Genomic DNA, 14,838 nt, shown 5'->3' with positions numbered 1-14,838 from the left:
ATCTTTAACAAAAAAACTGCTTTCTTTCCCGAATTTTGAGTTTTTAACTAAAATTTTTATGTCCCAGGCCTCAGATCGCCCGTAAAATATTTTCTTTTCATTTTACTTATTTTATCTACCTTTTCAAAAGCGTTTTATCATACTATGCTTTTTTCCCTTTACTCTTTTCAAAAGCTACAGCAATGGCCTTATAAAAATGTCTCCACATATTCTGATTTATCAAGAAATTGGAGGTGGAATCTTAGCTCTTTTCCTTATTGCTGAGCAAAGATAGTGCCTTTTCGTCAATGGAATTGCAAATGCAAATAGCCAAAATATGTGGAATTGTAGTTGTGAAAGTGGTAGCTGCAATCAGCAATCTTCCTTCCTGTGCTTTCTTTATTTACTTTTATATATGTTCATACATTATTCTTTCATTAACATTTCTGTTAAGATAACAGTAACATTTAAAAGATTTTATTATAAAATAAACCATTTTAACTCACATCCTTCACGCGAAAGACAAATTGAAATATATTAAAACGAAGCAATAAGAAAAGGAAACAATTGGCGGAAACAGAAATAATTATTTCATTCGTTAATGAAATTATGATTTGGCAGCACTTATGAAAGTGTCAAATTATTGACATTTTTCCAAGTAATTCATTTATCACTCATTGCCACATTTTTCCTCATTCGTATCAGTTTTTCTGTCAACTCTCGCGTAAAAAATGTAAATATACATCGATACCTCCTGAAAAATTAAATAATTTCTGCAGTAATAATGGAATTTCTGCACGAATCAATTGCGCTTGGTGTCGATTTGTTAATATTAGGGCTATGTGTTAAAGAATATGTCAGCTACAAGAAAAATGTGAACTGTCTCAAGGTTAGTGCAGCAACCAACAGCTGATAGTGAGCTACAAATTTCACATAAATCGCATGTGCTTTATGCTTTCCAGGCTGCACCACAACTGGCTATTGATAGTGATCTCAAGAAATATGTGGGTGCACAAAAGGATAAAAAGATACCGTATGCTGTGGTGCGCGGCACGGTCACGCCAATTGGTGTGCCTATGCGCAGTGTTATGTCGCCATCCGTAACTGGTGTCTTGCAAATAATCAAATTAAGGTGATAACAAATATTTTAACGCTATTGTTGTTGCACAACAATTTCGAATTTTTCAATTTCTAGTGAACATCGCGTAACGCGCGGTTTTGCCGGCTTCTGGACCGAACAACGCAAACTAATACATGTATCGTCGAACGAAATGCCCTTTGAGTTGCGCAACAACGAAAGTGGCGTTGAAATCATTGATGCATTAAGCGCTGCTGTGCTGGATTTGGATGTGGTGTATGACAATTATGAGCCTTCCTCGCTTTCGTTTTTCGATCATGTTTTCGGCTTCTTCTCCGGTGTCAGACAAAAAGGTTTGCAGACTACCGAAGAAGTGTTGCGGGATGGTAGTTTCATTACAGCGATAGGTGAATTGGAGTTGGATGGTAAAACGTTACGTTTGCAACCATCGCCGGTGGGTCCACTCTTTTTAACAACCGCTACCAAATCTACATTAATTAAGAAATTTGAAGAGGCTAAATCATCCATGCTGTAAGTGTTACGGTGCAACCGCAGCTTTTTTTTTTTATTGGTGTAATTTTAAAGAATTATATATTATTTTTTGATAGTGTTAAAATCTTTGTCTGCGGCACAATCTCAGCTATACTAATTGGTTACATAGTACGTAAGCTGTACAACAAAAAGAAGCAAGAACGTGATGAACGAAAAATCAAAGAAACTCTAGAGAAGGAGCGACGTGAGAGACGTGCACGTACACGCCCACTCAATCTTACCACTGAGCAGTTGTGTGTTGTATGCACAACGAATCCCAAAGAGGTGAGTGAGTGTAAACAAAGTAAATTATTGTACAGGACTGTCAGATATGCGTGTTTGTTTACATTTTTGGGTTCAAGAAATGACATTTTGTTTAAATATTATTTTTTACAGGTCATAATATTGCCATGTGGACATGTGTGCATCTGTGAGGACTGCTCCGAAAAGATTCGTGTTACTTGCCCCGTATGCCGTGGCAAAATTGCGACAAAAGCTGCTGCTTTTATCGCTTAATGTAAAATCAAAACAATGGTTGCTTATACTTACATACATACTAGTATATAAACATCATAAAATCTGCATTGCATTCGCTGCAATAAAGTGATAAGTAGTTACATTAAGTACGGGCACAACTTTTTGACTTGTTGCAACAAATGTAACAAAACTTAATTTATTTAATAATTAATTAGTTCATGGCATAGTAACAATTTATAAAATCTTTGGAAGGTATTAAGGTACAAACAAATGTGTGTAGTAGTAATGTGCCGTTATGTAGGTACAATATTGAACAAAAAACGGTACAATAAATGCATAAAAACAAAATTAAATTGTTAAGCCTTTATTATAACGGTTTTACTTTTCCATTATTTGTTTGTATTTGCGTTGATCTTCAAGCATTTGCAGAAACACTCGATACTTGCGATTGTGATAGTCCGCAGTGGATTTTTTCGGTTTTAACAGTACACCAGTGCCGCCCATTTCCTTCGAAGTAGCCTGAAATGTCATTCATAAAAGATTATAGTAAAAATAAGAATAAAACATAATTTCTTCATTATATAAACGAAAATATTCGTTTACCCACCTCTAAATTTCCATAAACGTTAGCGGCACATGCGCCCAACATGGCGGCGCCGACCAATACCATTTCCTGCTCATCTGGTATCACAGCGGCTAATTGACAGATATCAGCGTGTGCTTGTACATACACGCTGTTCTTAGCTAGGCCACCACAAAACAGCATACTGCTGTAGGGCACACGTTTATATTTCTCGACGAGGTTATCAATAATGTGACGGGTGCCATACTATTGATAAAAAAATGAGCATAAAAATAGAGTTCAAGTGCTTTCATTGTTTATCAATAAATAATGATGTTACTCACAGCTAATGCTTGTACAAATGCCAAATATAAGAGCGCCAACGACTCCTCATCGGCGTTCATATTGAGACCCGATATCTAAATTGTGTTAAATAGCGGTAGTTAATGTAATATTTTTATATGATGTAAGTTGTATAAGTAAACGCATTTGATTGGCACTTTTATTACATAGGCTAAAAGGAATTAAATACTTACCATGCCCCTCAAATTGGGATCAGCGATAGGCGAACGATTGCCATGAAAATCGGGCCAAACATGCAATTCATTGGTCAGAAAGCAAATATCATCGTAACCGCGTTCCAAACGCATCTTCTCCAATAGATTATTTAAATATTGATATATGTGCCTGAAATGTAAAATTCATCAAAAATGTTGCAACAAAAGCCAAATCATGCGAACTCACTCATTTTTGCCTAATTTCGCTTGTATGTCGGCATATTTTGTATGCGTTTTTACAATGAAATCCAATAATATACCAGCAGCGCTCTGACCACCTTCGTTAAGGTAGTAATTCGGCAGTATGGCACCGCGGTAAGGACCCCACACCCCATGTGCCAGGCAGGGCTCGCGTGTCAAGCTCATGTGGCAGGTGGATGTGCCGCATATAAGCGCTAATTTGCCTTGGAGATTCTCCAATGCCGCTTCCAGTGGCTTATCACTCGCCTCCAATGCGGCACGACAACCAAACATGCCCAACGCACCGGCATGTGCGTCAATTAGCGAGGTACCAACGATTGTACCAGGCAGTAGTGAGAGCTCTTTGGCAGCTTGCGCTGTTAAACCTATTGTGTATGAGTGTAAATTTGCATTATTTAGAGACACGTTTTAAAATCAGTTTTTATTTACCTGCGCCCACCGCCGAACCCGGCTCACAGATGCGCTGTCCAATTATTTCAAAATCATTTGCGCATAAATCATCCAAACCGATCTGCTTTAAAAAATCTGCGCTCCAACGCATATTCATAGCATCGTAATTCCATTTGCAAACCACCGAACACAGCGAGCGCGTGTCAACGCCTGTGCTGCGCCATGTAAGAAAATCGGGCAGATCAAAGGCGCGCCAGACTTTACTCCATGTACTTTGTAGATTCTTTTTCAACCACAATAATTTCGGTATTTCCATCTCCAGTGATACCTGTCCGCCGACATACTGCAACAGCTCGTGTTTGGTTGCATTAATAAGCGTGGCTTCGGCATGTGCACGATGATCCATCCACAATATGATATTCTGTTCGCTTTTGCCGGTGCGACTGACAGTGAGAGATTCACCATTTTCGCCCAATATCACCAAGGAGCAGGTGGCATCAAAAGAGATAGCTTTTATGCTTTCCTTCGTGGTTTCCTTTGTGACTTCCTGCGAAAATATTTTGTAGAATTTAAGTATGTAGTTTATTAGAAAAAATCATTAAAAACAGGATATCACATTAAGATCGTTTTCACCGCAACTAGAATAATTCACAAATAGAAAAGATTTTAATGGAAGCTTAATTTTGGGTGAAAAGTGCTGCCAAAGACAACGTTATTTTTTTTTTCAAAAACTTGTTTAATTTTTAATATCAACATTATTTTATTATAGTTTATGTTTTATTATATTTACATAATGCATTTTATTTTATTATTACACTTTAAGTTATCAACAAATCAAACAAATGCAACATTTTCTCTATTGTATTCGTAAACAATTGTCTATAATCACTTTGTAATCGTTCTAATCAAAATATAAAGGTTATGCACGAAGGTTAAACTCACTCTTTATCGGCAAAACACAAAAAAAATGTTATATACCAACGACACTAATTTATCTAATCTCATTAAAAGTTGAAATTTGCCTCCCGCGCTTAATCTTTTGTTTAAAAATTCAAATATTAACCGCATCCTGTTTCAACTAAGTAGAGGATTTCCAACAGTTATTCTAGCTAATCTTTGAAAAAAAAAGATTATTATATTTTTTATTTTTTTATGTCTTAGTATATGTTTTAACCTGACTTAAATACTTTCATTTTACTTTCTTTTTTTGCTGCAAATATCGCTTAATTTCATCTCACCTTCACACAATGACACACTGCACTCCAAATATCCTCGGATGATTGTTCATAGTAATCGCGCTCGGGATTCCAAGTCTGTATTGGTTTCACACACTGCTTCAATACCTTTCCCTTCAAATCGACCAGTGCAGCACGGGCACTGCCCGTGCCTATATCAACACCTACAAAGAACGTTTCGGTCATGGCGAGCTAAGTGAAGCGTGTTATCAATATTCTTCAGACGACGCAAAGCAAAGCGAACGTTAAAAACCGGTCTAAGTGCTTTTTTCAAATATATACGCAATTTTTTAGTAATAATGTCCGTCGATAATGCACTACTTAACTCCCCGACTGGCGTCAGCAATCTGAAACTGTTGAGAACTTCTAGCTTTCGATTAACCTGCTGCTACACGCCTTTTGCCGTGTTGTAGTTTCTTTTTAAAGCATTATCAGTCAAAAAATTTGCGTCAAAATATTTAAGCTAAAATATATTGATAAAGTAGATCGACTAACTAGTTTATTAAGTTAATTATTAAGTTTATTAGTAATTATCGCGTACTAGCTTATGTATGTATTGCCTTTTGTTTCTATATTTTGACTTGAAAGAGAAAAGTTCAGAATTTGCCACAATCTGATGTAATCTCAGTAAGTACTCACAGAGCTCAAAGTGTATTCGTGCGATGTGCAGGTGGCACCTGCTCTACGTAGGGGGCTATCAATGAAGTGTAGACAAGAGCGTAAATAAATTGAAAATATTAGTTAATCACACTTTGAGCTCATAAATTGCTCTCCATGCAAGTGATGTGGGCAGAAGTACTTAATTGTGCACAGCTTTGTGAAACTAGTGGCACCTAAGAGCTTCATTACAATTATTCCGACATATGTTCATACCTATGTATGTTCTCTGACATGTGTACCAAATGTTAAAACTTTTATTTGAATATATGAAATATAAATGCAGCTTCCATTACATGGGCCCAGGCTGTTATACATAGATGAAAGAAGCTGTCGGTAGCGATTCCGGATTCAGCGGATACACGTAAAATTTTAAACATAACGGTATTTTACTTTGTGTGGAAACTTTTTAGCCCCTCAGTTGTTGTTGTAACGGCCGAAAATATCACTTAAGTAAATTGGGCTCCATTCCACTTCTCGACTCTCGGGGGAACGGCGTAATACTTTTAAATTCGTTAAGTGACTACAAACCCGTGTTCACTAATAAAAAAACTTACGGGGTTTGACCATAGTGTATTTTTTGCAGATCACCTTCTCTGAAAGTCTGCTCACCATCAACTCTACTGCAAAGTAACTTTGTGGTATGCCGTGTGTTGCTAGTGCTCCAAGGACTACGGTGTTCCTCTAGAGTACACTCTTTTAAACAATCATTGGAGGAGATGGGGGCCGATTGAGCCAAATCGACTGGTGTTTAGTTTCCTTCTTTTCTTGTAAGACTGGGTAAGCAGATGATATTTAACGAGTTACCCACTGCGAATGTAGTTATTGTCTCTTTGCTTACAGCCATGAACTTTGAAAGACTAAATTTGGTCTGAAGCTACATTCTTCAAAGCCCAAATAAGGTATGTATATAAATGATCAACGTGACGAGCTGAGTCGATTTAGCAATGTCTGTCTGTCTGTCCGATTGTCTTTCAGTATATATCTCAGTATATAGTATATCTTTATTTGTGAAAGGCATTCTAACTTCTCCGCAATCGAGGTTAACGTTTTTTGTATTTTAATTCAAAATTCAATTTTTCGGAAGATTCTTGTAATTTCAAATCTGGCAACCCCCATTATCTGACTACGAACAGCTGATTTATGTTTATGTTCGAAAATCAACAAATCAACGTGATATTCTAACAAAAATGGTGCGGATCAAAAATCGGTAAATAATTAATGAAATCCTCTATAAACCCATTTAAATATTAGCAAATTTTAGTTATGTAGTCGTCAGGATAGTGCCTGAGAAACCGACGAATATATTAAAAATTGACGATGCCGTACTAGCAAAATCCGTGCTACGCAATGTGAAAAAATACTACGGCGACTATGGACTGGGTACTGTGGAGCATGGTTTTCGCGTGAAATACTGTAATGAACGCACAAAAATAGCAATAATGAGATGCCTACATCGATCACATCGTACGTTGACTAGTACGTTGCCCTTGATAACTATGGTAGGTACATGAGTATAAGTGACACTGAAAGAAAATAAATATTTATCCTAATATGTAGATCGGAGATGTGCGTGCAAAATTCCATACGCTCTATGTCGGTGCTACTATAATACATTGCAACAAGTTCATAATAAATCACCAGCAAAGATTTTTGGACGAAATGGTGGGTCAAATCGCGTCTGCGAAGGAACGCAAGGACTTCATCAAACGTGTTATGGAATTCGATCTAGAGCAATAGCAACGTTGCGTTTCAATAGGAATTTACATTTTATCGTAGAGTAAATAAATTTAATTTTTTATATATTTTTTTGTTTTTATTTACACCCATGGTAGTCTAAAGCTATAAGAAAAATGTTACATTCATACATAATTAGGTGGTATATCCATTTAATAAAGCACCGAAATAAAGTGCTTTCTTGTTGGTAATACATACATATGTATATGATAAATTTCTATTTAAATGAATTTTACATTTGATTCATTTTTTACCTCACAAAATATATTAATTACTACTACTCACTACGGGCTAAAGTCAAAACTACAGCTAGAAAGTGTTTGTTGTCAAATCGAACTACTCGCAATTACTACACTAATTTTGGTATCATTATAGTAACAAACATTTACAATTTTACTATTTAATGTACCTTTTCACGTAAAAGATATTTATAAATTTTTACACGCTTAAACTTCTACTAAGAACTTGCGGCTTGAAGAACGCTCCCAAACTCTGAAGGTGTTAAGCGCATACTTGAACTTTTGTTGAAAATCGCGCATAGTCATTTTGTGTTTTTTGCTGTACACATTTAAATATATGCCCAATACCACAACTAAGCCTGACCAGAGGTATCTGCAAGTAGAAAAAAAAATATTTTGTTCAATATGTATGTATATGTCGTTTTTCTCGTATTTTTTAACTTACTGCCAGGTAAATGGTTTACTGAAGAAAACAAATGATAATGCGATCGTTACAGCTTTTCTTGCTGTCGTCACGGTGGCAGCTACTGGCGCGCCACTGCTTCGCACCAAAGCCAACACAAACTGTATGCCCAGATAACCTGATAAACTGAAGAAGAAGCCATAGCCGAAAGTTTCCACTATGTGCTAGAATACAAAAAAAAATAAAATATATTTACTTATTATTTACGAAATTTTCTCTGAAACCCACCTCAAGACAAAAGGCGAAACCGCTGAAAAAATTACCAGTCACCATCAGTATAACCAACAGGTAAATAAAACCCAACCCATAGGAATAAAGCACAACTTCACTGCTGGACGCTTTATGTTCTCGCATTGCTTTTTCCTGCACATTACCGATAGCTGCATCACAAAGCAGTGCCGCTGATATCATGGCGACACCGGTGAGATCGAAATTTGGTGAGACCTGCGAATCGGCTAGGGTGAACCAGGCCAGTCCAATGCACATGGCAAAAGCGGCAGCAAAATCAAGTGGCCCATAACGCTTTCCTTGTATCAAAATGCTGCCCACCAACACTGGTATCAATTTGCAACATTTGAATATCACCTGCGTGGGGTAGTTAAGATAGCCCAGACTAGAATTTGACAGTCCCATAGTGCCGAGTGTTAGTGCGGCAAGTAGAAAATAAGTACGCATTGGTATACGACGCTCAGATGTCTCAACACTACCTCCTGGTAGTAATTGAGCTCTACGTCTAGTTTCTAGATCGCGTTCAATTACACCAAAACAAATGTAATAACCGAATTGTACAAGTGTGAGAAACCATCCGTACGGCTTAAAACCTTCAACCGTAAAAATTAGTTCCTGCAGATACCCATAAATAAGGTATAGCACAAAAACACCTGCACAGCTCAAAAGGAATTGTGTGGTGCGGTTGTAGTAGGTAAGATTAAAGCAAAGAATTCGTAATTCAGGTGGATTATCGGAGTCGGTTGATGTTTTACTGCCACTACTATTCACTTTAACCGACGCCATTTCTAAGCTACTCTATATTTCGTTCTATTTGATTAACGCACTTTTCATCACCGGCAAATTGTTGGCTAAAACTTTTTATCTGCAAATGAATTCTAAGCAAAATCTTTGTTTACCTATCAACCGCCACATTTACATTCTTTCTAAGTTCGAAATTCGATTATTCAAGATGTTCTATTAAGGGCGGTATACACGTAGATATTGAGCATGTTGTTCTGGAGCGGTGTGTTCGAATTTTAAAAACAATTTGTTTGCCAATCGCTTTAAACTGCTATAATAATATATTTTTTGAAAAAGCCATTATAAATAAAAAAGTAAAAAGTCTTATTCGATAAAGTTTTCTTTAATATTTTTAATGAATCACCGTATATAATTAATAAATTCGCTTCAACAGAAATTGATGTGGCAACCTATATGAACTGGAGAAGATGGAAAAAAGAAAGAAAAGAAGAATAAATTGACAGTGATGTCAAATGGGACATTTTCATGTATTTTCAGTTTATTCTTTGATCGGTTGAGTGAATGTTGTTTAATATTTCGCACGACTCAAAAGTTAACAAGTACAATAAATAGTTGTGAGTAATTAATTTCAATTTGAGTGCGTGAAGTAAAACGACTATATATGTACATATATTGTAAGTGTGCGAAAACATCGGTAAAATAAATTTTCTCCTATCTATAAAAGGTTGGTCGCTTCGTTTCACCAAATTTTATTAATTAATTGCGCATTGGGCAGTGATTTGTGGTTTTAATACTAATAAATTAAGTAACGTTGCTGATAACTAAATTGTGTTGTTAAAATATATATTGTTATAATATGATTTAATTGAGTTGGTTTGTGTTTATTGCTTTTTTCTAGTTGGAATTTTATATATCAAATATAAAAGCTGTGGAAAACCGGTTTAGTGTCATTATTTGTTTTTTTTTTACTGCTGGAAAAAATCTGCGATGATGCTGTAATATATAAAAATAATGCGAAATTACTAATAAGTCAATAAAAGATTGGTGAAAAGTGTTAATGTATGCAAAGAGAAAGCAATTTTTTAAAAGTAAACGCAATATTAAAATATCAATAAAGATATTTTTATGAAAACAATCAAACCAGTGCTAAGTGAATACATTATCATTATATTAGAGAAGCATTTCTTGTGATATGAAGTAAAGGTAAGTGTCTTGTTTATGCCAATAAGTAGTTACCTAGCGAAGTTAAAACCGAAAAATATGCATTATCACATAACTATTTGCAAATTTTTGGTTTCCTTCTGCAACCACATATAACAATCAAGTTATTTGTTTCGAAAAGAGTTAGCTGTTTCTCCACAGTTTACGCTTTAGGTAATTGCTCTAGCCCAGTCAATTAAAAAATCGCTTTCGCCATTCCACTTCTTTTCCATTCGTTTAACAAAGTATTTTCTCCATTTTGTTTATTTTTTATATTCTGCTTGGATTTCTTTAGGTACTGTTTTTCTTTACTTTATTTTTTTTAAATTACTCTGTACTTGTGTACGTCTTTATCGGGTACAAGTGGTTTAATGCATTTGTTTGTATGTGTGTTTTGTATCTCATGGCTTTCGCTTAGAAGCACGACTAAAAGATACTTCTACACATATGCATGCAGATTACATACATATGTACAAGTATGCGTATACCATGTGTGTATACATGTAAGTATGTAAATATATAATGACCTTAAAATAGGGCGAATTTAAAGGGACAGAGACGTAATTAATGTGAGGGTGGGTGAGTGCCTAAGTATATGTGTTTGTCTGTATGTTTTTAATGCATTCTATGTCATGCTGCTGTCAAAATTAAGCCCATAAGAACGAAAAAAACAAAATATTTCCTATGAGTAAAAGATTAGTTACATAGTTGTGTGAACAGTTTTTGTGAAATAAGTATGTTGAATTTACTACGTGTTTTTATTTGTACATAAAAATGTAATGTATGTATCTGTGGAAAATATACTGAATAAAGTGCAACTAAACGCGAAAAATTTTCGGTTAAAAGCCATTAAATTTGAAAACTTATTTAATTGATAATATTAACTACATTCATAGTATTCCTAAAATCTAATTACTTCATCAAATAAAAATTTCCGAAAATTAATAATTATTATTTATTTTCTTTATAAATCATAATCGTATACACATGTGAGTTTTTCTTGTTTCTCCTGCCAACAAAAATCCACCGCAATAAAATTTTCTATAAAGATGCTGTGCGCAGTAGGTACAAGTTGGTACGTAAATATGTACATATGTATGTATGTTGATGTATTAAATAAACAAACACCCCTCCCAAACCGCCCAAGCGGCCGCTGATTTCAATTGATTGTGTCTGCCCGCATAGTTTTTATTTAAAAGAACATTTCCATCGTCGTGCGCTTGGTGAGTGTCTAAACGCTTGCGGCATTGAGAAGAGAGGGACGCACGTCCGCACATATAGACAGACGTATGCATAGAAAATGAAATGCATTCAAACGGGAAATACTAGTTTATCATGTAAGAGCAATGCCGCAGTCGGCAGTTCGTCTGCAACATGACTCTGACTTTCAAGCGTGGCTGCAACAAACGTCTGCAACAGTGAGTGAGTGCCACTGCTTGCTTCCTTGAAACAATTTTATATACTAGATACTTCTGTTTATTTACTAATGATAATGGAAACTGCACTGCAGTACATATAGTACGAGTATATACTGTGGAATTAAGTTACAAGTTATGTGTGTGCTTTATACAGTTGAGTGCAAAAAAGTGGCCGCGTTTTGTATAAGTATTGATAACAACTTTAGTGTTGCGTTCTAATTTTAATTTAAAGTTAAAAAAGTGTGAAAGGATGTGTGGCGAGCTGAGTTCATTTGGCTCATCTGTCTGTCCATACGTCTGTATATATGCGAACTGGTGCCTCAGCGTTCGAAATATCGATCTAAAATTTAGCACTCAACCTTTTCTCTCTATGAATTAGAATTATTTATCAGAAATTATATTTATATCCGGTCTCCTCTAGCTTAGCTGCCATACAAACTGACCAATTAAAATCATGTACTTGTATGGAAAACTTCTTTATTTGTCAAAATATCTTCACGAAATTTATCATGCATCTTTATGCGAGGTAACGGTAAAATCTCCGTAGAAATTTTTCAAATCGGACCCCTATAGCATATAGCTGCCATACAAACGGTTCGATCAAAATCAAGTTCTTGTATGAAAAACTTTTTTATTTGCTAAGATATCTCTTCGAAATTCGACATAGATTATTATCCAAAGTAACGGTATAATCTTTGAAGAAATTGTTCAGATCGGACCACTATAGCATATAGCTGGCATACAAACTGACCGATCAAAATAAAGATAAAGCTCTTTTTATACCCTTTTATGCCATAAAAATTGCACACGTGAAGGGTATTATAGCTTCGGTCCAACCTTAGTTGAAATTAAATCAAACCATTTAATTATCATACTACATCCAGTTCCATTCTTGCATGGCAATTCAAGTCTGGTTGCCATGTGTACACAGCTCTCCTATACACTCGCTTAGAACATGTGCAATGCCGGCAAAGTGCATTGTGCCTGATTTCTAATAATATAATGTATAAAGTCTGCTAGTGTTCTCCTAAACATTGTAATTTGTGCGAATAAGATGGCGTAAGGCAAAATTTTTTGCTGACGTCGCGAAATACAATGTAAATTGTAAGCAATGGAACTATGTGATTACATACAAACATAGGCTTATGCCTTCCTATGTTTGTTTGCACATTTCTCATATGCACAAAGCTTTGCTCTACATGAAACTGACACTTTCGAGAATCCTGACATTGAGAAAAATTAATATTCACAGTTCTGTTTAGAAGAACACCAGCGAGACGGCAAGTGTATGGATTGCAATATGTTTGTTTGTATATGTATGTGAAATATACATATGTATGTATGTATGCAATAATGTAAGCACTTATGTAATAGTGCATTTGAAACGCTTTTAAAGTCTAAATACATTTTTAGAATTGCTAATTATAAATTTAGTCACACTAAATGCGCGTAAATTTATTTTTATAGATTTTCTTTTCAATTTTCACTTATGAAAAAAACCTTGCACTTATTTCAAATTCGCAATAGATTCCCTATTATATTACATTTGTTGAGATCTACACACTATTTTTTGAGCAGAAAAAACTCTCACGCCACACTTCAAATTGTGGTCAGAAAAAACAATTTTTTTTATTAACCGCAATTGGCGTAAGACCTGCGGCGACGTCAAAGTCTGGAATATATCTACATAAGTATTTTTATATAAGTACAGATGTACATATATATCACATAATTAATTTTTTTCTTCTAAATGTACGACCATATTTGATTAGAAAAATTTTAAATTTTATAGATGATAGATAGCGGTAATGAGAAAAGTAAATAAAAGTTGAGATTTGCTCTTTTCGAATGAGATGCTTACGTACCCAGCAAGTTTCCCTTTTTAAAGCATTTAATTGTGATGATAAACCTCTTGAAGGTTCCACTTGAAGGTTTCGAGCATTCAATTATACTTTTAGTACAAACAACTTAATGTAATTTCTTTATCCATCATTTTTACAGTGTAAAAACCCAAAACACACTACATAGCATCTGATCAAAATTGACCCGGACTGGTCGATTTACATATACCACCCCAAATCAATAAAAAATATTTTCTAAGTTGTTTCAACCTTTTTTATGTTGACGTGTGACGTTTTGATCTAAATACTCCCAAACACTCTTTATAGCATCTGATCAAATTTGACCCGGACTGGTATTTTCTAGGTTGTTTAAAACTTTTTTATGTTGATTTGTGAAGTTTTGCGTTCAACATGTCAATTAGTGTGTGTTTGTTTACGACACGAAAACTTTTTCTGGCGAATTTTACACTGGAAAAAAATATTGAACAACGAGCTCGTTTAAAGAGGGCGCACTTAGTCCAGCTAGCCTCAGGCGCACAAGTTCTCAAAACTGTGTCTCCGAAACTATTACTCGGATCAACTTGAAAATTTAAGGCAATATTCTAGAACTGTTTGAAAATCGTCGTTTTTGCATCAAAGAGGTAGCAGAGGATCTCGACATCATTTATAGATCCGCCGGAAGAATTTGGTTAATGTTTTTGGGTTATTATGAAGCCGATAATAAAGGCTTGTATTAGAATACATAAAATTGTTTTTTTTTTTTTAATCAGTCCAAGTCAAATTTGATGTGAAGATTACACTTATTTTGCTACCTAAATTTTTAAATTCTAGCCAAGAATAATCCACAACGAACTGCTGCAGTTCAACACACACGGGAAATCCAGTTATTCGCAGATGTTTACATAAATGTCATGCACTCATCTAAGCGCAGAAAAATGTTGCATGTGCTTGACATGTGTTTATTTAGATATGTTTTTGACATTAGAAGTGCATGGGAAGATACACAGCGGGCACTGCTGTTTGGGAAAGTCTGCTGGAATGTTTTGTGCAAAATGACTTTACGATACTTTTTCACACATATTTGAAAGTTTTCATTTATAAATACTATATACATATGTACATATACATATATATGTACATATACATATGTATATGAATGTAAATAAATATGTACTCGTATAAAAGTAGAATTTAATACTCATCAACCCGTGACAATGGCACGTTACTCTTTTGTGACTACTTACTTTCATATACGTTCGTACATATTCGTAAATATCCGTCTGTTATCGTTCTTTGTTGCA

At 35.1% G+C, this 14,838-nt stretch overlaps 5 protein-coding genes across 14 annotated transcripts in view; 3 read left to right on the top strand and 2 right to left on the bottom strand.

The window, feature by feature from the left end:
* Nucleotides 1–652: 652 nt before the first annotated feature.
* Nucleotides 653–2,432, top strand: LOC105228030 (mitochondrial E3 ubiquitin protein ligase 1). Its single transcript, XM_011207634.3, has 5 exons — nt 653–868; nt 942–1,111; nt 1,175–1,588; nt 1,666–1,873; nt 1,985–2,432. Exons 1-5 carry the CDS (start codon nt 764–766, stop codon nt 2,102–2,104), a joined length of 1,017 nt encoding a protein of 338 aa, XP_011205936.2. The 5' UTR covers nt 653–763; the 3' UTR covers nt 2,105–2,432.
* Nucleotides 2,213–5,387, bottom strand: LOC105228029 (FGGY carbohydrate kinase domain-containing protein). Its single transcript, XM_049459080.1, has 7 exons — nt 5,014–5,387; nt 3,815–4,322; nt 3,372–3,750; nt 3,164–3,314; nt 2,972–3,046; nt 2,673–2,894; nt 2,213–2,584 (listed from the first exon to the last, which is right to left on the bottom strand). Exons 1-7 carry the CDS (start codon nt 5,194–5,196, stop codon nt 2,444–2,446), a joined length of 1,659 nt encoding a protein of 552 aa, XP_049315037.1. The 5' UTR covers nt 5,197–5,387; the 3' UTR covers nt 2,213–2,443.
* An 861-nt stretch (nt 5,388–6,248) lies between these two features.
* On the top strand, nt 6,249–7,470 carry LOC105227947 (ribonuclease P/MRP protein subunit POP5). Its single transcript, XM_049459108.1, has 5 exons — nt 6,249–6,447; nt 6,511–6,569; nt 6,755–6,877; nt 6,932–7,169; nt 7,228–7,470. Exons 3-5 carry the CDS (start codon nt 6,858–6,860, stop codon nt 7,405–7,407), a joined length of 438 nt encoding a protein of 145 aa, XP_049315065.1. The 5' UTR covers nt 6,249–6,447; nt 6,511–6,569; nt 6,755–6,857; the 3' UTR covers nt 7,408–7,470.
* A 204-nt stretch (nt 7,471–7,674) lies between these two features.
* LOC105227946 (adenosine 3'-phospho 5'-phosphosulfate transporter 2) lies at nt 7,675–9,279 on the bottom strand. Its single transcript, XM_011207516.4, has 3 exons — nt 8,335–9,279; nt 8,089–8,270; nt 7,675–8,016 (listed from the first exon to the last, which is right to left on the bottom strand). Exons 1-3 carry the CDS (start codon nt 9,118–9,120, stop codon nt 7,851–7,853), a joined length of 1,134 nt encoding a protein of 377 aa, XP_011205818.3. The 5' UTR covers nt 9,121–9,279; the 3' UTR covers nt 7,675–7,850.
* Nucleotides 9,280–9,611: 332 nt separating this feature from the next.
* LOC105228028 (protein draper) overlaps nt 9,612–14,838 on the top strand; it is a 47,095-nt gene continuing 41,868 nt past the window's right edge. For 3 of the 10 annotated variants that reach the window (XM_049459071.1, XM_049459072.1, XM_049459067.1), the window contains exons 1-2: nt 9,613–9,802; nt 9,977–10,281. The gene's annotated coding sequence lies outside the window, so the exon portion shown is untranslated. Of the gene's footprint in view, nt 9,803–9,976; nt 10,282–14,838 lie in introns of all 10 variants that reach the window. The other 7 variants (XM_049459075.1, XM_049459073.1, XM_049459076.1 and 4 more) reach the window with 5 other exon arrangements.

This window comes from Bactrocera dorsalis, chromosome 5 (genome assembly GCF_023373825.1).
Source record: "Bactrocera dorsalis isolate Fly_Bdor chromosome 5, ASM2337382v1, whole genome shotgun sequence".
Classification (NCBI taxonomy): domain Eukaryota; kingdom Metazoa; phylum Arthropoda; class Insecta; order Diptera; family Tephritidae; genus Bactrocera; species Bactrocera dorsalis.
This window is presented reverse-complemented; position numbering and strand designations above follow the sequence as displayed.